The sequence below is a fragment of the Betta splendens genome, chromosome 8 (assembly GCF_900634795.4).
Source record: "Betta splendens chromosome 8, fBetSpl5.4, whole genome shotgun sequence".
NCBI lineage: Eukaryota > Metazoa > Chordata > Actinopteri > Anabantiformes > Osphronemidae > Betta > Betta splendens.
In genome coordinates, this window is record NC_040888.2 from 11,362,805 (window position 1) to 11,387,269 (window position 24,465).

The 24,465-nt window shown below is 49.2% G+C and overlaps 1 protein-coding gene across 1 annotated transcript; it reads left to right on the top strand.

Moving 5' to 3' along the window:
• The first annotated feature begins 1,727 nt into the window (after window positions 1-1,727).
• syt3 (synaptotagmin III) lies at window positions 1,728-24,465 on the top strand. The gene is made up of 13 exons (XM_029159215.3): window positions 1,728-2,162; window positions 6,704-7,011; window positions 7,354-7,745; window positions 11,401-11,796; window positions 12,555-12,663; window positions 12,839-13,015; window positions 15,908-16,034; window positions 18,271-18,489; window positions 19,378-19,498; window positions 20,686-20,857; window positions 21,602-21,731; window positions 22,344-22,437; window positions 22,684-24,465. The coding sequence occupies exons 3-12, from the start codon at window positions 7,595-7,597 to the stop codon at window positions 22,431-22,433; spliced, it is 1,692 nt and encodes a 563-aa protein (XP_029015048.1). The 5' UTR covers window positions 1,728-2,162; window positions 6,704-7,011; window positions 7,354-7,594; the 3' UTR covers window positions 22,434-22,437; window positions 22,684-24,465.

Consider the following 24,465-nt stretch of genomic DNA (forward strand, 5'->3'; position numbering starts at 1 on the left):
TGTCATGAGCCTAGTCCCACTGTTTTCTCACTATTAAGCACAGTATGTGATGCCTGATGAATATATTAGGCTGTTACCTGGTCAGGGTCTAATGAATCATTGTGTAAAAGGACTCATAATATTACAATTTGTCAATTTGTTTAAAATAATAAAGAATGACACCATTTTATCTTTAAGTCAGACAAACTCTGATGTAGAACATTAGACGCTCGGCAGGGATATTACTCTTAATGCTCCCTAAATGTGACCCTAGATGGACTCGGATTCCAGACATTTTTCTTAATCTTCGTCTTGATCCTGGCTCCCCATTAATATAATAAAAAGCTTAAGATCAGATTTGGATTCGCTCAAGCACAAGCTATTTGAGTGACCCTTCCCCGGCCTCCACCCATCCCATGTTTTTTCATGAATAACCTGTTCGATCAGAAATAAATAGCAGTTAGGATCGGTTCTGAAGCCACGTGCACGTAGTGTTTTGTATCAAACTCCATAAAAAGCCCTGGATGCGTGCGCCGCGTGGCCCGTTAGGTGTTGTTCGCGTTGTTCCGGCAGAATGATTAATTCATTAGTGTGCTGTCTTTAAATATGAAGGTGCCGGCCTCCATCTCCACAACACGGCAGGAGGCCTCCCTTTTTTTGGACTAACGTGACTAATGCGCATGCTTCCAGGTTCACCACAAACACGGCCCATGACTAATTCCCGTGTGCTGTGAAGCGGCGCGACGTCACACCGCTGGACGGAGGAGGGATCCTGCAGGGAGAATGAGGACGGGCGATCGCGGAAACGCACGCCGTCCGCCATGTTAATGTGCGGCAGCCGCCGTGTACCGTGTCCGTGGACATCTTGAGGGAGACGGATGTGTCGCCTTACATAAGCGCTGGTAGCGTCTCAGCAGCAAACAGAGCAGAAACCTTGAGACGGACTCTTTAACCCTGACGCCTGAGCTTCTTTTGAACATAATGGTTGGGGATCATAATAAATCAGGACATGTACTGTAAATATAAATATCAGATCTCTTTTCTCACGACATGTTCTGTTACTGAGGGTGAAGCTGAAAGAGGCCTCGTCCTGAAGGCCACCATCACAATCCTAACAGATTTCCACCCATCGGTGGAGGATCCTCATTATCCTGATGCTAATGTTACCATAAAACAGACAAACATTTTTATGTGCCCTTACTCTACTTATATGAGGCCTGCAGGAATATCCTAATCTAATCAGCACTCCAATGAGAGTGTGTGTCTTTCTAACTAGATCATGGCCTCACCTCCGTCACCGGCGCACAAGCACTACTAATAACACAAACAGGCCAAGAAGCGTGTGGAGAGAGTCGAGGCTCACCACGGTCACATCCCCACCTCCGTGTCCACCTCCTCGTCACTGGGATGCTACCGAGAAAAGGAGGGGCGTTACAGCATGTGCTCCCCACAAACCACCCGCTCCCATCAGCACCACCACCTCTCCGGGGGCATCTGCTGGAGTATTATTATCTAATCACAGCTCTAATAAGACCAAACAAGATGCTGGCGCCTTCCAACCCGAGCCACGCGCCCTCCAGGTTTACAGAGGCCATTACCCTCCATACCCTCCCAGGACCACACACACACACACACACACACACACACACACACACACACACACACACACACACACACACACACACAGTTCTCTCTCTCTCTCTCTTCTCTTCCATCCACACGCCCCACATACATCAGTATGTCTTTAGCACTGCTCCGGCTGTACAGGCAGTGAGAGGAGAGACAGAGTATTAGTATTCAGAGCACAGGGAGGAGAAAAGGGAGAGAGAGAGAGAGAGAGCGACCGCGAGAAGTGAGAGGGAGGGGATAGAGAAATAGAGAGGAGGAAAAAACACAAGGAGGAAGGCAAATATAAGAGGAGACCACAGGAAACGGCCGGGAGAAGAGGGGAGGGAGGAGATCTCATACTGTCGGTTTCTTCCTCTCAGTCTGTCATCCCGTTAACGGGGTTCGTCGCTCGGTGCGTCTTGAAGATAGCCGAGAAAGCGAAAGAGGGAGGGGGGGGGGGCGGACGGAGCCAAAGAGGGCGGAATGCCCCTTTACAAGCGTCGCATCTGACTAAGACAACAGGGAAGCTCGTAAATCTGACACCGGACACAGAGGAAGGTTCCTGCAACGCCGAGGTAGGAGATATTCCTTCTGGGGGCGACGCGCGTCCGCGTCAGTGGGTCTTATTCGCATCATCTCTCCTTTGATCCCGCATCCCGCACTGGGCTCTGCTGAATGTGCCCTAAATCCAGCGGCATGTGTCTGTTTTCCATAAATATTTAATGTATATTATTCGTGCATCACCGTGGCTCTTCCGTGTTGCACCCGACCAGCGGTGGGTATGTATTTCTAGCATGTACTGTAGTGGGAAGCCCGTCCATAAGGACGTGCTGGCGGCGCGAGCCCGTGCGAGATAACGGGCTCGCGTCTGTATTGCGAGTGAATCAATGGCAGCCATCGTCCGTGATGATGATGATTTAACTTTTCTCCGCGCGAAGGCTATTAGAGATAGGACGGAGAGGCGGTGGGACGCGCGCACGAGCACGCAGGAAGCACACAGAGAAGACAGGTTGACGTGCGTAAGACGTGCGTAATTCCCCCCCCGTCCACCCACACCCCCTCCACCTCGCCCCGCTCGCCCCGGCCATCAAAGGCACAGTTGCTTCTGGACCCCCCCCACCCCCCCTCCTCCTCCAACACAGGGAACAATCAGTCCATGCAAACGGTGAAACGACAGGTAGACGCGATGAAAAACAGCCAGCGAGACACACTGACTCACCGAGTCTAGCGGCAGGTGAAATATGAAGTGAGGCCGTGTGCGTGTGTGTAAGAGAGAGAGAGAGAGAGAGAGAGAGAGAGATTACACTCCCCTTCTGTAAATAGGTCCTGCTTTGGCCTTGCAACAGCCAGGAAGAGCAGCACCAGCATCCCAGGGTTCTTGGCCGGCCGCTCGCTCGCTATTTCCTGCCCCACGTTATAGATAATTTAAGCACTCGCAGCTTCAACAGGCCCAGAGTGGTAGCAGCCGTGAAAGCCCGAACAGCAACCCTTCACATGTGTGAAAGTGGGATAGAAATAGGCGGGGGCACGAGGAGAAGGTGTCGGCCAGGACGGGTTTGTTTGACTGCATGTATCATAGACATATATGGTCCAAGGCAGATATTAGGGTTCGCTCTGTCCCACCTCTGGTTATTTATTTGCTGAAAGGGTGTCCAGGACCTATTATGAGACGGGCTAAATTGGAACAACCTCGAGGCTGAGTCTCAGCAAAGCTATTACCTTTAGTCAATAGACATTAATATCCCCTTGCTCAATCTTGGCGCTCCGTCTGTCCCGCGTAACATAGTAGCCGCTCCAGTGGAGTAGCCAAAAAGATGCGTGGTAGTAGCACTATCTGTTTACCCCCGTGCATCAATCTGTCACGGGCCAATGAGCAGGAAGAAGTGATGATAGCATTGTCTCGCTCAGACGTCGGCGTGGCCTTGAACGGAAGGGGTGCGAGACAAAAAGCGGCGAGAGGAGAGAGGTCGCGACCTCTATGAATCAGGGCCGGTCCCGACGAATGGCGGATGAGTGCATCCAGTTGAGGTGGTGCGATGGAGGGGGGGGGCAGCAAGCATCAACGTCTGGAACAGAGGGGAGTGGAAATGACAGGTTTTTATTAAAAATATGAAAGCTGCTGCAAATGCAGGACACGGGGAGTGTGAAATTAGCTTAAACGCTTTTAAAGACTTTGAAACAAAAAAAAAACATCAACAAAGGCGTTCGGGGCGAGGATGAGAAGTTCAATTAATGATGACTTCCAGGTACAGATGAAAACAAGGAGAGCGAGCGTGGCGGCAGATAGCAACGTTTGAAAGCAGATTCGTTGCAACATCCTATTAGGTATATCCAATGGATTAGCCTCTTTTGTCTGCTGAGGCATTATGTTCGCACACAAAGAGGGCCTAACTGTTCTCACTTGAATTTTGCAATTATGAAAGTGCTTGGAGTCTCCCTGTTGAAGCGGATATTTTAGCAATAAACTGGAAGGTGGAGATTTTATGGAATGTGAATAAGGACCTGGTCCTAAAACCCCTGTTGTTGGACGGCCCCTAAAATTAAAATCATACAACCCTCGAGGTTCTACTACTACAACTGCTTCCACTGCTACAACTGAAGCTATTGATCCAGTCGCTGCCTGAGCCAGACTCACGTGTGATATATTTTATGCAATACAAAGACAAATATAGTGTAGGATGGAACGCCGGGTGAGTGGAACGATCACAGGTTGGTGCTAAGCGCCTTAATGTCTTCTGCTTCTCATTCGGCCGACAGCAGCGTTATCGCTGTAATTCCCAAACCCGGCCGAGGTGTGCGATTCATCCCTCGGAGACAGATTCCACGTACAGATCTCAGATCTCAGATCTCAGATCTCAGTCACGCTCTCTAACATGATCCCTTTGACTGAAAAACCCACCTCCCGGGTTTTATCAAATTCGCCCCGGCCTAAGGATTTGTCTTGTTTGTGGCTGCTTGGGGCGAGCGAGGGAGAAAACCACTGGAAATCTCGTACGAGGAGCGCTGGGCCGAAAAATAAGAAATCCAATACAGCTACTGGAAAAAAAAGAGTGAAGGCCGGCATTCGATATCAGATAAATATGCAATAAGAAATAGGAGTCCTGTGTGGTGTCGTTATTTTCCCCTCACATTTGGATGTTTGGACGCGTTCTTCACCCCACAGTCATTTGTATCGGATTTTGGGATGTTTTTTCCCGAGAGCGGCTCCAAATCTGTCCTTCCTGTGCAAATACACCAACGAGCCGCTGATTAGAAGGGGATACAAACGTAAACCCATCTGCTTTATTGCCCGTAATCTAGAGCGAGGATGTAACCGCGGGACTGAACCATTAAAATGAGATATTCCGCCGACGCTCTTATACCAAGTGATTAACAGAAGGAGGGGGCTCCAACGCCTTGCTCAAGGACACCTGTTCAGGGTTGAACTTGCAGGCTTGCTGCACCATCACCACTGGATTTATATACATTGATAGCACTAATGGACGCCCCGGACCTCGCTTGTGGTGCAGGTGGCATCTTTTATGATCCGGGGCTTCGTTCATTATTGAGCTCTGACTCCTTCCTGTTCCCTCTTCTTCCTATTACACGATTGGGCCCGAGCGCTGATGTTTCCTGCTCGTGTGATTAGACGGTGACCTTGCGCGCCGTCCTATCTGCGCGGCCCAGTCAGGCAGTGATGCCACGGCTCGGCTGGACCGTGTTGTGGCGTATTTGTTCCCTAAGAGTATCGATCCCAGGCAGAACAGCAGTCAATGGAGCGTCTGTGGGAGGTTTAGTGTTGCTTTTTACACTACGCCAGGAATGTACATTTCGTCAACCTGTTTCTAAAGGCACATTTATCTGTGAACAACCAGCTCCTGTAAATATTTTGCTTGTGGTAAATTGCATCCCCAAACCCTTGATTACCATTGTTGCTGTGTCACCCTCGCCGCCAGCTCCCTACAGTTTTTTCTGCCCTCTCCTCTGCTCCAGTTTTTTTGCCCCCTCCTTCTTTATCTGTCTCGTCTGCAATTTAACATCAGCATTTCTCTCATCCCTCTCCCTCCGTCTCTTACCTCAGAATCCTTCACGTCTGTCCATCCCTCCCTCCCTCCCTCCGGCCGTCCGTCTGTCTTTCTTCCATTTCTCTTTTTCCCCCTCCCTCTTTCCTGATGCTTTCACTGGCATTTGAAGCAGGCAGTTTTATGCCAGACAGCCATTCCTTAGATTGAGATATCCTGGGTTTTAAAGTCACTCAGACAGATTTACTATCTTAATGGGGCCGAGCGGAGGGGGCTGCCAGAGGAGGGCCGGTGTAGGACGTTGGAGCTGGATGGCGTTTTAATTTGCTAATTTCAGATTCATTTCCAGAATAGGCTGTGCTGAGATGGACAGATAAATAGACTCTGCATTATCTGAGTTTCCTTTAGACTGACAGATTTTCCTAATGTGACAATCAGCTTCTCAAAAGAGACAGTGACAGAGGGCGAACCGGAAAGGAGAGAGCGGGAGAGACAGGAAACTAGAAAGGCACTGGAAGCATTCCTTGTTTCGGATCTTGTTCGGAGTGAAATACGTCTTTGCCTAATGTGGTGATTGATTGATGGCAGGGAGACAGATGGACACATAAGGAGCACTTTGCTAGGGAGGTGCCACTCAGTGCACAAAGACTGACGTTGACATTTCACAGAACAACATACATCAAATGATCAATAGCCCTCCCCCTGTCTGACGGGACACCGTGCTTGAGAAATAGGTCTGCCGCTTCGCAAGGACAGAGGATCTGAGTGGAAAGGTGAGCTGAACTCCCCCGGTGGACATTATTGTGCCTGGGATTTGTTTTCCATTGAAACCAGCTTTTGGCACAGGACACGTTCAGAATCTGTGTTGCAACAGATCAGTATTATTAGACACAACTTTGCATACATTCTCCCCTGCCGGAGTCTCTGGAGACTCGGAGACTGTGAGAAACTGGAGTTTGGGCATTGACCTGTTTTTATTTAGACAGAATGAGTTCAAAATTAAAGGCAGTGTGCTAAAGAAGTCTAGTCTGGCTTCACACAGAAGGAACCCAGACCTACGTCTGTCATTTTAGTGTTTACCAGTGATTTTATTGGTGTTTCCTGTTCTTTTCCAGGTGATGTTGGAGGAAGGCTTCGAACCAAGGAGCCTCCACGAATCACATCCCAGCGATTCCAGTCGGACCCCGATGACGCAGAGCGCGGCTCCGTTTCCCGGCTCGCAGTGAAGAAAAACAGGCCACTTATCTTCAGGCTTCCGCTTCTGCCCTCGGAAACATTAGCAAAATAACAAGCTAAAGGTTATGCACGCACTCCAGGCATAACTTCCCATTCCTCGGCCAAGAAAATTCTTCATGTGGAGCGTGTGTTCCCCTGCTTGCAGTTTGAGCATGGCCCAGAACCTTGAAAGTCAAGCCCAGTAAAGGTAAAACACGCGATCCCTAAAAGTAATTCTGTGCTTTGGCTTATAGTGAAGTTGCATTCTCATAATTACCTCATTTTTAAACCACTTCAACAACAATAGAAACGCTTAAACCTTTCAGTTGTCCCACATCAGGACACTTCAAATGTATTAGGTTACATTTTTCACCCTTCATAGTGTATGCTAAAGTTAAATTATAGAGCACTGGAGTGAGGGACCACTCAAGGACCCACTGATGCTTTTGGCTCCAGTGTTATAACTTAATGGCTAAGGTGACCAATGTGCCAGACACTTGATTTGTACACTTTCACTCAGTGCCAGTGTTCCTCCTTTCATCTCTTGCAGGGAAACTGAGAGGGGGTGGGCGTCGTCGTCTCAGTCATCCATGGGCCCCTCCGCCTGGTGCCTGTGATCCGGACCGAGCCCCTCGTCTTCCTCCCGCACCGCTCAGCTTCCTCGGCTCACGCCTTGTGAAGGGTGGACGGGCCGACGCTCCGCTCACCCGAGCGCCGTCCGATAGGTGAGGGCGGCGAGGGCTGCGCTGTCATTGGCCGACTGCTGGCGAGAGTGCGATGCAGATTGGAGGATGTCGGGGGACTGGGATGAAGACCTGTGTAAGAAGGCGCTGGTGCTGGTGGAGGAGCTGTGCTTCAACTCGCCGAGAGGTTACAGCCAGAGCGAGCGGTGCCAGGAGTTCAGCTACCTGCTGAGAGGCCGCAACAGAAGCCTGGACACAGGTAACGACACCTGCAGCTCCTCCCAAGCCGTTCTCACCATGTCTGCAATTACTCTTCTGCAAAATAAGAGAAGCATTTTTATGTTTGCTCTTAGAAGATCCAACAAGTTTTGAAAACCCCCGAGTGAGACCTGCCTCACCCGAACATCAAGCTTTAGCCAAAATGTATTTTCCAAGTATCAAAGGCTTATCCCCTGTAGATTTGAAAGAAGGCTGTAGAGACGGCAGTCGGCTCGATTCACGTCTGTTTAAATGTGCTCCAATAATAGCTGAAAAACCCTCCCGACGTGTCGAACACGCTGTTTGTTCGCTTTGGAGATTCGAATTCAGCGTGTTTTGTCACCAAAGCTGTATCGGCGAGAGGAGAATTCTAGCGCGGCCACATCTGTGGCGGAGACATGCAGGAACATGACACATTGTACGCTAGACTAAAGGCAAAGAGCTAGCCAGTGTTTAGAGGAGCACTCATGTTTAAAGATGGTTAGAGGTACAGTGCACTCGGAGCAACAAACCATGAAATATTCATCCGCTAGATTGAAATGGCAACAGTACAAGTCCATCCCATTTCTTTTACGAGCCCCAAAAGAGTCTCGGTAGAATTGTGTGATTGTTATCTTATGGCTGGGTCACAGTCATACAGTATGTATGTGCTTTTTAACCAATCGGAGTAGGTGCGTGTGCATGGAGTGGGTCGGGACGTGCAGATTAGCGCGGATGTCGGCGGCTCAGCGCAGATTAGCCGCTAGTTGGCCGCGCGGCGCCTCCGGAGATTTGGACGGCGCGGCGGAGAAATGTCACGGCGCGGCTTCAGGCATCGCCCCCCCTCCCCACAGCTCACCAGATGGGATGTCTTGGTGTTTGCCGACGGGCCCTTTTCGAGGCCCGCGACCGCCGGGAGCTGTCGGCGGACGGCTTGTGTGGGCAGCGAGCACGCTGTCACGGATCGGCAGGGAGAGGACTCAAATGCACAGCGCCAGGACACGACGTAGTCGGTGAAAGAATGAGGGTTTATTCCCAAAATCAAAGTCACGAAACAGTCCGGGTAATACACAGGCCAATATCAAAGAAAATAGGGGTCCAGCTCTTAGAATCCAAATCGGCAGACTTAGATAGATCATAAAACAGGTAGTGGTCAATAACAAAACGATGACTTACAGGGTCGGTAAGGAGCTGCGGGAACGTGAGAGTCAGGAATCAGTAAACAACGATCTGGCAGAGAATCGATGTGACAGGTGGTGGTTAAATACACGGAGCCGATCACTGATACCAAACAGGTGAGTGTAATGAGGACCGGGAGTGAAGCGGGAACGGCTGTGGTGTGATGAGAAACGGAAATGCTTACAAAATAAAACCGGAAACTGGGATCAAAAACAGAAGAGTCCTTTCAAAATAAAACCAGGAACGAAAACCTGACACACGCGTTTGATGCGATGCAGCGATGGACGGCCGCCCACCTGCCCGCCCGCCGCCCGCCGCCCGCCGCCTTGCCTTCTATGCTCTGCGGATTAGCGATGGATCTTTGGCAGGATCAGGTGCGGCGACAGGCCCAAAGAGAGACAAATGGAGGCGAGCGCTTTGGCCTCCGTCGGTCCCCGCGCACATTTGATCACAGCCGTGGCTTATCAGCGCGCCCCCATCTGCCAAACACACACAACTTACTCCTCTGCCACTTCACTTGGTTTTTTCCCCCTTCAGATCAATACATTAACCTTTCTCATCCCTAAACCCCTCCTCTCCTTAGGTTTCCCTTTAAATCATTGTCAGTCCCTCACCCTCCATCTCCCCGTTTCCGTGCCTTTTTCCCACTCTGTCATTGCCTCCTTGGTTTCCACTTTTTCACACGCGGGTGTAGTGGTTGCATCGTATTTATCAAGCCTCCCTTAATCTTCCCCCTCCTCCTCTGAGGAAACGCAAGGGGGGAATAAACCCAGTCAGCTTATATGTCTGTTTCAACACGAGCATCAATCTGTTTTAACGCTCCACCAGCCGCTCTGTGCTTTGGATTCTTTTGTTTTTTCCCTCCTCGTTCCTGTTCATCACTACTGTGCGTGTTTCCTGGTGTTTTCCAGCTCAACCCATCTTCTTTTGCCCTCTTTGCCTCTCCTCCACTCCATCACTTGCCTCCACGGCCACGTTCTCTCCTCCCTTGCTGTCTTTTTTTTTACTTCCCCACCTTGTCTCGTTCTCCGCCGCGACAGATCGATGTCCCCTTCTTGCCCATTACCCACCTTTGCACTCCCTTCCCACCCCCACCACCAATCATATCTTTTGAACAAGTGCTGATTAACGGTATACACAGACTGATGAATAATTCACCAAAGAGAGAGCTCGGAAGGGGAGACGGAGAAGGTAGGGGTGACGAACAAAGAGACAGTTGCTGAGGAGATGAATAAAGTCGGAAGGTGCGGGAGCAGACAGCACGGGAAGAGAAATGACAGCGAGGAATGAGGGGCGTTTGAGGGGATTATATAGGAGAAAGCGAAAGAGCGGTTTGAGACAGAAGGCAAACTGAATTCCATGAGATGCACACCCGGGCTTCAGGTCCTCCATTCCCTGTCTAGTTGTCAGGCGGTTACAGATACATTTTTTTAGTCTTTTTTTGTACAGTTTGATTGCATTTATGTTCTTGGAGTAAACGGAGGAAAAAGAGCGCCGGCGTCGTGAAGGTGATGAGTGACAGGAAGGTTTGCTCCGTCGCTTCGGTCTGGATGCAGCCACAGATGGCAGGAGGCAAAGAGTGCAGTTTGAAGCTGGAAGGTGGGGAGGCATCCAACAATCTGCACACTGTACCATAATGAGGCTTCTTGGTCTGGTTGCAGCTGTGAATATCCGTCTTCAGTGCTGTTGTAGCCTCTGATTGGCCCATTTGTCAAGACGGAGAGAACAAACAAAACATGTGACATTAAGCGTTTAAAACATTGCTGTTCATTTATTGATATGATCCATTAATATGATATTATTAGCACATTATTATTAAATGTGTTATGGCTTCAAGTCAAAGACATGTGTCGGTCAAGCATTACATGGACAACAGAGGTTCCCACTGTGGAGCTGCTCCCTCTGACCCGTCCTTTGGCGGGAACTGTCCAGCGGTCTAGTGCTGAAATGGCTCTTTTCCTTTATTCTGCTCACTTTTGTGTTCGGATGAGTCATACTCCACCCAGGCTCCTCAACAACCCCCCCCCTCCACCGTCTTCACCACCGCTACCCCTTTAGACACAATCCCTGAGCTGTCAAAGATTAAAAAGCTCTGAAGCATGAGGAAATGCGGGATGACATTGCACAGAGACATCAGTGTGGGTGTTGGTGTTTTTATTTAATTGTTTGCCAATCCGCAGCCCCGCATCGCCTCCTCTCCTCCCCTAAGAATATCCACTCCACCAACGTTTGTCCCCATTTTCAGCTCAGAATTTAAATGTGGGATTTGAGCTTCAAGGGACAGCGGATATGCAGGGACAGTTCCTACTACTGCTCTGTGGTCTGTGATGGACTGTATATGTTGACGTATGGTGTGATACTGTGTGTGTAAAGCACCTTTCTTGGGTTGTTGATTCGAGCCCACTGCTTTCTTGCATTTTAACAGGGACTTAATAATGTTGCTCTGGCTCCTTCCATTAGTTTAATCTGTTTCCCCCCTTCTCGCTCCTCTCCTGTAGAGATCTCTGTCAGCCTGCTGTCGGTCATCGTGACGTTCTGCGGCATCGTGCTCCTCTCTGTCTCCTTGTTCGTCTCGTGGAAACTCTGCTGGCTCCCATGGAGGGACAAGGAAGGCGGAGGACTGAGCCTCACGTCGGGGCTGCTGCCCGGGAGCGCCGGGGTCGGAAGCCTCGGGGGCGCCGGGGGGTCGTCGCTCTTACCCCCGCTGCTGCAGAGGAAGGAGGGCCACTCCTCATCCTCGCTCTACCCCTCCCTGGGCCAGCAGGGCCAGCACCACCCCCACTTCTCTGACCTGGTGGGGCTGGAGAGGGGGGAGGGGGGCGGCGTGGTGGGGGGGCCACAGGAGACCCAGGAGCACGCCTACCTGGACATGGACTCTTACCCCAACAATACTGGTGAGACAGACATTAGAGACATGGTCAGAAATCCTTTGGTCAGTAAAATCCCAGTGAACCCGTGTGATAAATGTTAACCATTCATTATTATCAGCCAGTCATTCTCAGTGTTAAAGCTGCATTAACTGAACCTCCAATGGTGCTAATAGCACAGCGAGACGTACAGTGAGCTTGTTTTTGAGTCATGTTTCTGGCAACTTCCTTCTGCCCCTGCTCCTGCCGCCTGCAGGTGACTGAACCATATAGTAAATGTGCTGGACGACCAACACAGGCATGTTAAAGCTGCAGGGTTGACTACTGTATGTGGGTGTGTTACTACAAACAGCAAATCATAAACACCAACTGTGCAGCCCCAAATTAAATACACGTAAAGATTGTGTTTAATGTGCTTTAAATGTGTAAATGCAGTGAAGTCCAACGTTGGTGCAAATAAAAAGCAAGAAGTGTGAATTTGAAATGTTTTTTCTCATTAATGTAGGATGATGGTTTGATTTTATAAACAGCTCAGGTAGCGGCTGTGAGTGTTCATCTAGGGATGTATTTACACTGGCTGTCAACGCCGGTGCAGGTTGTTTATCATTATTCACAGTCAAATGTTTGCTGGCTGCCTTTAGTGCAGATGAACATACACTTCACACCCTCCATGCTGGCTGATATACAGTAGTAAATATTTAAGCTCTTATTCCCCCTTTTGATCTGCTGCTCATCCGAACGATGAAACGCGCGTGTGACTGTTCGGCCCGTGTCCCCTCTGTTAGGAACTCTGAAGCTGAGCCAGATGTCTCCAGATGTGCCCTGCACAGAAGGTGGCGCCCATCCTCAGAAAGACCTGCCCAACGCTCATTCCCAGCAGCAGGTCGCCTCACGGTCAGTGGCGAGCGTGAATGTGTGGCTACGGCAATTAGCACAGTGTGCGTGAACGTCATTTAGATGATTTACCTGCCGCCGCATCGGTAATACGGCTGCTGAGTCACATCGTTCTGCCACGTAAGTGCTCTTCGCTTAGTATTCACCCCCTGAGCTCCTCTGTGTGTGTGTTTAGGCCTAAGCCCATGACTCACCAGCTCTCCAGCCCCGATTTCCACGGCGAGGAGAAGGAGCAGGTCACCAGCATTGGGCAGATCAAGCCAGAGCTCTACAGACCCAAAGGGGACCAGGGTGAAGGTAAACAGGGCGACAACTGCGGCAAGATCAGCTTCCTCCTGCGCTACGCCTTCAAGTAAGTCAAATACATTCTAACGTCTAACATTAAACTATGATGCCATTAAAAGCACTACAACACAACACAACAGTCTGGGAATGTCTGGGAACCGAGGGGACGCGTTGGAGATGTCATTATCCTACATTTCTACCTCGCCCGTGTTTCCTGTCTCTTCTTCTATTAACTAAGCATTGTTAGTGAGTCAGTGTGTCGGCCTTCAGCAGCCGCCTCGTTGAGCTTGTAACACATTTTGTCTGACCACAGAACACTTTCCCACTTTGCCACTTAAATTAGCTTTGTCCCGGAAAAAGGCAGCGTCGGGTCTGGACCGTGTCCGTTTACGGCTCCTTAGCATGTTATTCACAAGGAGTCGTTCTAAACCAGGCTGGATTCAGAGCGAGACGCTGATGTTCACAGGAGCCCAGAGCTGCGCCTAAAACCTAAATCAATTATTTAAGCATTCTGTAAATTATTGCGGGACGCACAGGAAAGCTTCGGACGGGACCTGGACGTTGCTTGACCGTCGGTAGCGTTTTACAGTTGGCCTCCGCGCTCTGTGGACAGTAAGCACACGTCCAGCTGGCTGTGGGCAGCGGGGAGGAGCCTGCAGCCCCCGTTTCTGCCTGCTCCGACATGTAGAAACATTAGAATGGGTGAAAGTGCTGATGGTCAGAAAACAAAGGAAGCGAGAGGCTGATTCAGTCCTGAATTATATATAGTCAACCACTTTAAACAGCATCTCCTGTCAACATGTAATAACACCAGACTGAGTCACAGATGCAGGGAATTGACAAGGGACTCGTATAGAGGGTGGGGTAAAAATCATTAAAACTATTTATGTGTCCCTTTATTCCTATTTATAAAGTCACAAGGAAATTTATGTTGTGGCTGTTGTCGCCTGTTATTACACTGGAGGGAGAGGGAGCAGCGGTTTGACTGGGGAGGGAAGACGGAAGGTTAGCAGTGATGAAGCGACGCCAGTGTGTGGGCATGTGTCGACACACGGGCGGAGGTGTGTTAGCGCCGGAACGGCGATGACACGGGTATGTTAATGTGCGAGACCCCGCCGTTCGCGGTGTAACAGTCAGAACAACAATGTCAATCTTCCCCCGGATCCTTTGGGAAAGGCGTTTCTATTGACAATCCCATTAAAAGCTGACATATTTCCACTGTGGGACTAACAGCTAGCTCTCGGGCATTGTCTGCCAGGAATAAGGCCGTGAATTTCACTCTCCGCCTCAGCAGCAGTGGGTGAATAGTGTGCAGCGTGCCTCAGGGAGGCTTTCTGTAATAGGGCGTCAACCTGTACCATGGAAGAAACCAACAAATGCATGGGTGCAGGTGGAGGTGGAGCTTTTCTTTCTTCTTCATAATCGGCTGTCACAAAAGCACATGATGAACAGATGATCACATACATTGATGTGTTGACCTGTTTGTCTGGCTGTGCTCATAATGGGATTCCCTGCACCATTTGCCCTGGATATTATCTCCAAGTCCATTCTGATTGCAGAATGGACTTGTTTGTCCCGTCGCCTTAATTGGATGTGATTCGGAGGTAAACACGTGTCCGGATTGGTCACGGCGGCGTTGTCTTGTTTGTGACGGGCCCACATGGACGGAGGACGCCTCAGCTGATCCCCGACCCCAAAGGTCACGCTGCTCTCCGAGAGCAACTAATGAAGGGCTGACACCCTGGTTAACACGGGGAGACGCGTCCTAACGAGGTCTAATTAAAGAGCTCTGAGTCCTCGTCTTGGTCTGCTAATTAAATACGTAATAAAGGGCCGCAACTGTGAGTGGAGCGTTGGTCTGTGCAGACGCGCACCGTTGCCACTGTGTTTGTGCTCCTGTGTTGGAGTGTGTGACGGAGGAACAGCCCGCGGCGCTGCTGCTGCGCTATCGTGTGCGTCAGCTAATGCTCTTTCTGGACCAAGTGTTTTTACCTATACTTAGCATTATTAAACCAAGACGTTATATTATGATTCTGGCATTTTGCCCTTGTAAGTGAATAACACTCAGAATGCGAGACACTAAATCTTCTATTAGAGCCATTATCTGCCATTTTCCAACCATATAAAACGTTACATAACAGATGTGCTTGTTTACTTATTACTGTAGAAGTAAACCATCTGGTTGGAGACGGGATAGATCATTTTAATAAATGATTCACCGTTTAAAAGATTACTAATAAAATATTCTTTAATTAAATAATTGCTCTCTCTTTTGACATTTGCCATGTTTTATTGACATATTCAATAAGTATTTGATTTACTGTAAATATAAAGCTTAATTTATGTTTATAACTAGTGATGAACCGAGTATTGTTTATGGTTAAATTTGTTAAACTTTGTTTTCTATATAATTGCCCCTGTATTTATAAGCACAGTCAATCAAATTAGATAGTAGGTAATAGATCTCTTATTCATTTTCATTTCTGCGTATGTGGCCAAAGTGACTATAAAATAAAAGCTACTGTTAAGGATTATTAATGGTCTCTTTAGCCAGACTCTGTACATGTGTACTTACATTTACCATCGCTGATAGTGCAACTATGATGCAGCTGCAGGGATGAGACACACACACACACACACACACACACACACACACATGCACGCATGCTGTTCTAGCTATTCCTAGCTCCTGAAACACAAAGCCTCCCACACCATTATCTGTGTACAAAGCCAGCCCAGGTGTTGGTGTGTGGGTTGATCCTGTCTGGGTCCTACACTGTATTTATGTACGTTTGTGCGACCCCCTTGTCTTTCATGTCTGTTTTGAAATTAGCGGGTGACAGTCTAATAGAGATCCCTCTCCTGTGTGTGTGTGTGTGTGTGTGTGTGTGTGTGTGTGTGTGTGTGTGTGTGTGTGTGTGTGTGTGTGTGTGTGTGTGTGTGTGTTTGTGTGTGTCAGCACGGAGCAGTTGGTTGTAAAGATCCTGAAAGCTTTGGACCTGCCAGCGAAAGACGCCAACGGCTTCTCTGACCCGTATGTCAAGATCTACCTACTGCCAGACAGGAAGAAGAAATTCCAGACCAAGGTATAAACTTCCCTCTGGTCTCACCTGCATTCGCGTGAGCTACAGACGCTCAGCCACGTGCAGTCATCAGCTGTGACTTATTGTTTTCCTCATACGTTTACATCCTGTTTGATGACCCAGAGGGGAAACGTTACAGTCCCACTAATGTTATTTAATCTAATACTCAGCATAATTTATTCAAGATAATGTACTGACAATTGCACAGCGCTGATGCTCAACTGCAGTGTGTTATTCTGGTGTTTGAGGACAGTTGAGTCAATATTTCAGGACATTCCAGGACGCTCTGTACCTGGAACAGCACCCTTAGCCCTCAAAAAGTTCTCCTGTCTTCTAAATTTGTGCTCTGTGGAGAAACACAAGATGTATGAGCTCAGGGGCCTCGCAAATGTGACTTTTACCTCTCGTTCTATAAGCAGAAATATCACCAGTTGTACAGTAATGGGATGAAACTGGGAGACATTCTGGAGCTAAAAAGGGTCAGTATTGACTGTAAATCTGGGAACGAGTCACATTGAAACTGTAGCAGGTTTAAATTTCTCTCCTCTGGTTTTGCTCTTTTGTGTGACTGTCTCTCGAACATCACAAAAGCCCTCTCAGCCCCTGAAAAGCACGCGTGCTTCAGTCATTTGCATAATACAGCTCTTCTTTTGTTTAGAGTGCAGAGGATTGTTTAATTTCAATCACATCCCCGTTATTATGGGATTTTTATACCTCTCATATTTTGCCACATTTTTATCCATTCAAATGATTTGAAAAGAGAAACAGACATCACCTACGTACGACTGGATGTTGGAGCTTTGTGTGCCCGGTTTCCGGAGGCACCGCGGCTCCATCAGCTGCGTGTTTAATCCAAAGCTAATAAGTAATCATCAAGTGCTAATAAGCTGGAATGACAGACCCACTCATGCAATGACAAAAGTTGGATTTGGAAAAATCAAGTATGTGTCACATTTTAATTATGGCCGGCTTTATTTCATGACAGCACCAATTCATGGAAAATAAATCCCTCCAGTAAATCAGCAAATAGGAAACTTTTGTGTTGCGACTGAGGGGAAACCGAAGACAAATTTACACATGTTCTCTGCCATGTGCTGATATAAGATGAGCCGGGAACGACAGCGGCTCACTTTCCATCAGGGTTTGATTTAAAATCGGTCACTGTGGAAAATAAAAACAGCCCGTCAAAGAAGAGCTGAGCTGATATGAAACATATACAATTACCTACAGGAAATGCGATTTAAAGGCAAGAGAGGCTGTACTTTGTGTGTTTAATTTTGTTCTACTGTCAATGTTTATTTCACATGAAAAGAATCCAATCTGATCCTTCATCCCACAGGAAAGGGTAAAATTCACTTTTGCGTGTGTGCTGAGGACTGGGGTCAGCCATAGTGCTGATGAGGTTAATTATTCTGTCCAAGGACATTTTCGTCAGGTTTGTGCAGACTGTTAATCAAGCCTGTTCTGCTCTTTGACTTGTTTTTGAAGGAATTTGGATCAGTCAGTTAAAAAAAAAAGCAAAACAAACAAGTGATTCCGAGCTTTTACATGGAAAAATGTCTGTTTAGCTGCTTTCAGCAGAATGTGACTCATCCTACAGGCTGTTACTCAAAGCTTTTATATTCACAGATCTGCGGTGGCTCTTGTGTGAAGAAAAAAAAGCCTCTGGTTCACAGGAAGCAAAGTCTTTTATGTTTTCAATTTGTTTTAAGTAAAACAGAAGAAACCAGGAACCAAGAACCAGGCGGCTTCGAAAAGCAAGAAAACAGGGATGAAAGGGAGAAATAATCAACACTCACTGCACAGATCTATACACTATAAAACAACAGGAATGGAAGCAATTATGTGTGTAATTATGTATGTAAATTACTGCTATTATAGAAAAGCACGTTGGCCACGTGGAGTTCTGCTTTATTCTACACTGGCTTCACACTTTTGGTTACTACTACCTCATAGTTTGTGAAGACATGTGCAGAATCCTCAGCGTGAGCCTCAACCTCCTGCAGCAGAGCTTAGAAAGTCTGGAAACCTCAGCTGACGCTGGATCTGTAAAAGCCGGGATGCTGAAATGAATGGAGTCAGTGCACATTTACTCCACTATAATGTATGCAGTCTAGTAAATGTTTCCATATCGTGGGGTAAAAACACTAAATGCTAAGCCTGAAGCTGGATCCCACGATAATGAACAGTGATCAATAGACTGTACAGTAACTTCTAACTCAGCCCGTCTGTCTCGCAGGTCCACAGGAAGACCTTAAATCCCGTGTTCAACGAGACGTTCCAGTTCGGCGTGCCGCTGAATGAGCTACATTCCAGAAAGCTGCATTTCTCCGTGTACGACTTCGACCGCTTCTCCAGACACGACCTGATCGGCCAGGTGGTCGTGGACAACCTGCTGGACTTCAGCGAGGGCAGCGGGGACAAACCCATCTGGAGGGACATCGTGGAGGGAACGGCGGTAAAAGCAGTCATTTCAGTTTCATAACAATGTTCTGTGTAAATATAAAAACACAAATACAGTTTAACTGAAGGATAAGAGAAGTAAAAACGTGAGGTAAATAAACAAACCAAGGTAATCAGCCAACATAAGTATATATGAGAAAATTATGCAAAATAAGGATAAATGGTCAGAACATGTAAAAGATTGTTTTAAATTTGTGCAAGTTCAAGAAACATAGTTGTAAGAATTAGTTTGCAGGGTTTGAAAATGACGTTTGCACTATTCAAATCGCTCAGCGCTCAGACAGCTCTGGTTTTATGCCTCCAAGTAGATTTACTGTGCATGAAATACACGCAGAGGCCTATTAGCAAATTGGACCGAGCGAAGTCCTAACGCTTTTTGGCGTTTGGGCTTTTCATTTACTACATAAGTTTGATGCATCAGCCCCTGCGCTTATTTTACTGTTTCGCTTTGGGAGGTATTGATTAGCGGGTCTCAGAGCCTCTGAGGAGTCATCGCGCCGCGGTGTGACCTGAATGCCGCCGGTGTCATTACCGCGCGGTGCCACTGCGACCGCAGGCGATGGGGGAGACGGGGCAGATGGGGGAGATTGGGGGAGATAGGGCGATGGGAGCGGAGGGAGAGGAACCGGGCCCTCTGCTCAGCGCCTCCCTCCGTTTGGGGACGCTGACAGATTGGCACACGGCTCATTTACAGTGACGGCACGTCCCCCCTTTGCCTAAACATCCTGCCCGGCCGCATTAAGACGCCTGCTGTCAGACCGAGGCTCCTCGCGGCCTATAGACAATCATAAAACACAACAGATCGCGTTAGCGCCGCCTCCGCCCTGATCACGGCGCCGCTGCTTCGCGTCTGACCCCTGTTTGTGTGTGTGGTGACCCACAGGAGAAGGCCGACCTCGGGGAGCTGAACTTCTCGCTGTGTTACCTGCCCACCGCGGGCCGGCTCACTGCTACGGTCATCAAGGCCACCAACCTCAAAGCCATGGATCTGACGGGCTTTTCAGGTAAAGGATCACGCTCGTCATCACGCTGCGCCAACAAAACGGACGGGGAACTGCTTTTACATTGAGTGGAAACAGCTGCTGGATGCTTTCCTGTCTTTACTTCAGATTTAGATTCATAACAGATGCTATAATACATACAGTACCATGATGGATGGATGGATAAAACACAGCATTATCATCATGCTGTACTATTCCCTCATGCTACAAGTAAAAGTTTATACAAAAGTTTGTCAAAAAGATATTTTTCGAAACCTAATAAATCACTGACTGGTAGAAACAAAGTGTGTTAAGCTACGGGCAAAAATACACGACTATAAATAATTCCTGGAATGATTTAGGCACCACAAGATTGATCATCTCTAACCAAAAAGAATCTCAGGGTAGACTTTATGCGGAGTTTATGCTTGATGAATAATTAGTGGGCTACCTGCAGCTATGGAGTCGTTAGAAATTCGCTCCGGCGTTCAGTGAAAATTTGCTCCGCTGAGTTTTTGCAGCGGGCGGAATCCGCTGCACGTGTGGCGCCAATTAGCCGCGGCTAAGGAGGTCCTGCCCGCGTGTCGCCGCGTCCCCGGGGGGAGACGCGAACCGCAGGTCGCCCCGCGCCGCGCGAACGCAGCACCTTTTAGCAACTACCGTCCGTCTGCGAGAGCCGAGCGCAGCAGCGGTGGCTTCTGCGCTAAAGCTAATAGCGACTTAACCAAAGCGCCGGCGGATGCGTTCATTCTTTAGTTACCCCTCACTTAAAGCGCCCGCTGATTGCAGCGGCGATGCGCGCTCAGATTAAGTGAGATCACAAAAAGGCAACGACCACATGCACTTATTATTGCTGCAGTGGTCCCAGGATGATTGCAGCGCCTGGGAGGCGTTAATAAAATGCAGCATCAAAATGGAGCGGGAGTGTGTTGTTCGCCGTCGAGCAGCACGTGTTGAATGGATAAGTGAAGTGATTCAACTCGTGCCGCTTTTCCGCCTTTGTGTTCCTAATCCAGCTTTGCCAAGGTGACTTTATTCTCGTGGCTTTTATGTGTTACAGATGCAGATACCTGAGCGTTTGTAGGCGTTTGTATCTGATCCTCTCTGTCTTCTGCTCCTTTTCATCCCACCTTACTGTCTCCCTTCATTTCCTCCCCCACTACTCACATTTTGAACCCCCCCCCCCCCCTTATTCTTTGTGCCTCCTTCAGATCCGTACGTGAAGGCCTCTTTGATCTGCGACGGGCGGCGGCTAAAAAAAAGGAAGACGTCCATAAAGAAGAACACGCTGAACCCCACGTACAACGAGGCGCTGGTGTTTGACATTCCCAACGAAAACATCGAGAGCGTGTCCATCATCATTGCAGTGATGGACTACGACTGGTGAGGCCGCCGCGCGCTCGCTACGCGCTAGCAGGCCCCGGGGGCTCCGCGGGCCCGGGCCGCCGCCGCTGCCTTTGAAGCGCGCCGCCGCTGCCTTTGAAGCGCGCCGCCGCGTCCGCGCTCGCGCCGCCGGCGAAGTGTGATGTTTGGCCGCCGCCGTTTGGTCGTCACGTTTTGATGACGGCGCCGCGGCCGTGTTAAACACAGCGAGGGCCCCCTCGTGAGTCATCCTCCCGCTGGATGCTGCCTGTTCTACACAGGCGGGCGCCTCATGAATACGCATGATTTATGCTAATGGCGCAGGAAGACGCGTAACCCTGCCAGTGTTTGTCTGTCGGCCGCTCGCAGCTACACTTGGCTGCTCGACGTGTTTGTGTGCATGGGCACCACCTCCCTATTATGCAGCCTGCCCTCCATTTGGCATCTCCATAGGTGTGTGCTTTGTATGTTTGTGCTCGCGCCTGCTTCCCTGCTGACATCAGGCTTTTATTCGGGGCTGTGTGCGTTTGTGATGTGCTATTCAATATCCTTCCTCGGCTGCCGTACGCTTTTCCCACTTCTCAAGGTTGATAAATGACAGTCTCTCTGCCTGTTTCTTACAAGCCTCTCTCTCTCTCTCTCTCTCGCTCGCTCGCCCGCTCGCTCTGCTTTTTCATACCCTCCACCTCCCCACCCTCTCTCGGCTCCCGCACTTCGTCTCCCCCGCCCTCGCTCCCATCCTCGCGTCCCGCTGCTGCGCGTCAGCATTGGTCACAACGAGGTCATAGGGATGTGTCGCGTGGGCAGCGACGCCGACGGCCCCGGCAGAGAGCACTGGACGGCCATGCTGGCCAATCCACGCAAGCCAATAGAGCACTGGCATCAGCTCGTGGAGGTAATGTGTGTGTGTGTGTGTGTGTGTGTGTGTGTGTGTGTGTGTGTGTGTGTGTGCGCACCAGTGTGTCATTAATACCAGCTCATACTGTACCACATATGTTACGCTCAGTTCATCTCTTGGGGACGGGCACGATGAGCAAAATGGCAGCGGTAGTGAGCAGGTGGCAAAGTAGCATAATGTGAGCAAATTGAAATCCTTACACGCTTATTTGGTTTAAAGGTAGAGGTTCCTGCTGCCTTATGCACAAAAAAATCTGTCTGTGCTTCTGGCTGATGCTATGACATCGTCTGAAGAGTTCTGTAGGTTCCAACGTTGTCATGTGGGCGAATCCGGTTGAACAGGACTTCAACCTGGTCACCAGGAACAGGAGAAGCTAGAAGCTGAGAGACATTGTCCTGTAAAGTAGGCAAAGAGAAGATTTATATCATTTGGAATGTAGTCTTTTATAATAACAACAATCTTAATATAGAGAAAATGAAAGCAAAGAAAAAGAATTAAAGAGAAAGAAAATGGCCGACAGGCGCACGCGGCAGTGGGCAACTAAAATGACAGTCTGTTAAAATGTCTTTTTGCATCAGTGAACCGACGTACGTCTGTTTGCGCCTGCAGGAGAAGGCGATCGGGACGTTCGTGTCAAAGCCTCCGGCGGCGTCGTCCCCGAAGCCGCACATCGTGGTGGACAGCCCTCACTCCGATTAAAACCGTGAGCCTCCGCTGACATTCCGTCTCCCAACACACTGCATGCGCGATTCCCCCTCGCGGCCGCACACGCGGCGCACTGAGCAGCAGATACGAGGAGCTGGAAGGCCGAGCATCTGTATAATGGAGACGTTATGGGTTATGTAACCCCCCCCCCCCCCCAAACCTACAGTGCTGCATACTGTTTAGATATTTGCCTGCTCCCCTGCTGTGTATCTCCGGCTTCATCTGCCTCTCCTCTTTTCCGCAGGTCGTTATCATCTCTCCAGACTTTTCCTTTCTTTTCCTCTCATCTGTGAATAATTCTCCTCATCAAAGAACCAGAGAGGTGGAGACGACGCTGGTGTCCAGCTGCTAGTGCTGTTTCGCTCCCGCTAATGAATCCTCCAGGTCCGGCGCCGTCTTACGCGGTGAAGAAAAAAACAAAACAAAAAAAAAACAAAAACCCACTGCATCCGCCACAAGCTACACGTTGAGCATCAGGACACATTTCCAGACATAAGCAGACTTTAAGTGGTGCAGCGGGACAAGTAGGGGGCGATTCAGGATTTAGAGAGTACACACACACTCACACACACACTCATGCAAATATCCATCCAGAGTTTGTGGTATGTGTGTAGTTCATGTGCGCTTCTGGTTAGTGTAACATTTCATTTAGGAGGAGCGTGATGTGACAAACTTTTCTCCTTTGAAAACAAAAAAGTCAAAGTAAAAGGAAGCCATCGCCAGACGCCCCTTCGCACCAGAGGCCCCTGCCCTTGTACAGACTCTAGGAGGAAAATCACCATGTTGATATTTTTCTTTCGCCGCGTCAGTGTTCGGTAAATGCTCCGCTGTATCGGAAAACATCCCCCGTAGTGCTGGGAGGTCCTCGGCGGCGCCTCCCGGCGGCTCCGGCCTGTCCTCCAGGCTCTGTGTCCTCTGGTGGAGGAGAGACGACGAGCGCGCGGTGGTTTTTATTGATGTCAGACGAGCGGAAACGAGGACGGACTCATCGGTCTAAGCATGTTACACACCCTTGAAATGTGCCCCCCTCCTCATGCGTTCCGTCACAGCCCGCGTCCTCAGCTTACGTTGAGCTGCCGTTTGTGTAACGCAGTACATTGTACATACGTGTATCCACAGGGGAAGGAGCTCATTCACCACATTTAGAGACAAAGAGGTGGTGTGTGCTTCTGAGAGACACTGGTTTCCTGTCGGGCGGACGTCTTCCCAGCGCAGGAATGAAGGAAGGATTCCACTGGAGCCTGTTTGCGAGGATGGAAGAGACGGACGCCACCGCTCTTTTATTTTTCTATCATCGCATTGTTTTCTTATCTCGAGTCGTCATCGTCCAAGCTTCAGCCGAGAAAATGAATATCTCTGAGTCCACATCGCGTCTCTGACAAGACTCTACGAGGACGCACGCGTCCCCGTCGCTTTTATTAGTGTGTTTCCGTGTTTGTGGGCGTGTTTGTTTTGTATTTGTGCGTGCGCGTGCCTGTCTGTCGCCGTGACCTTTTTGTGTGACACGTTCCCGTGCTCAGCGCCGCCCTCGCCCTCCGTCTGTCGGTCCCCAGAACCCGGCGTCCACGGCCGGGACGCGCTCGTCCCGGAGCCAAACGTGTCTTCTGTCCCGTGTCTTTACGAGGAGCCACTGAGTGGGTGCGTGTGTGCGTGAGGGCCAGAGAGAGAGAGAGAGAGTGTGTGTGTGTGTGTGTTTGTGTGTGTGTGTGTGTGTGTGTGTGTGTGTGTGTGTGTGTGTGTGTGTGTGTGTGTTCTATGTGCCTCATGCATTAGGTGGGGAAACACGGTCTTTCATAGACATTAGTTTGTGTTGTCTATGTCGTCTCTGAACTCAGCTGGCAGCCAACAACCCCCCCCCCAACCCCCGACCCGTTGCCTGACGTAAGTAGCTGTGTTGATCGTGTACTTCTTTCAGTAATTTGTGTGCTGTTTGTCCGAGGGAAAAAAAAACCCCTGACGGAACACGATTGAAACTGAAATAGTTGGGTGTGTTTTGATTAAAATTTACAATCACATGAGAAAAAAA

What these genes read in the sequence shown, in the direction of transcription:
- syt3 (XM_029159215.3), top strand. Translation starts at nt 7,595, where the DNA reads ATGTCGGGGGACTGGGATGAAGACCTGTGTAAGAAGGCGCTGGTGCTG. An exon ending in CAGCAGCAGGTCGCCTCACG is followed by an intron (nt 12,664 to 12,838) that starts GTCAGTGGCGAG and finishes GTGTGTGTTTAG; the next exon opens with GCCTAAGCCCATGACTCACC. An exon ending in GCAGTGATGGACTACGACTG is followed by an intron (nt 20,858 to 21,601) that starts GTGAGGCCGCCG and finishes GCTGCGCGTCAG; the next exon opens with CATTGGTCACAACGAGGTCA.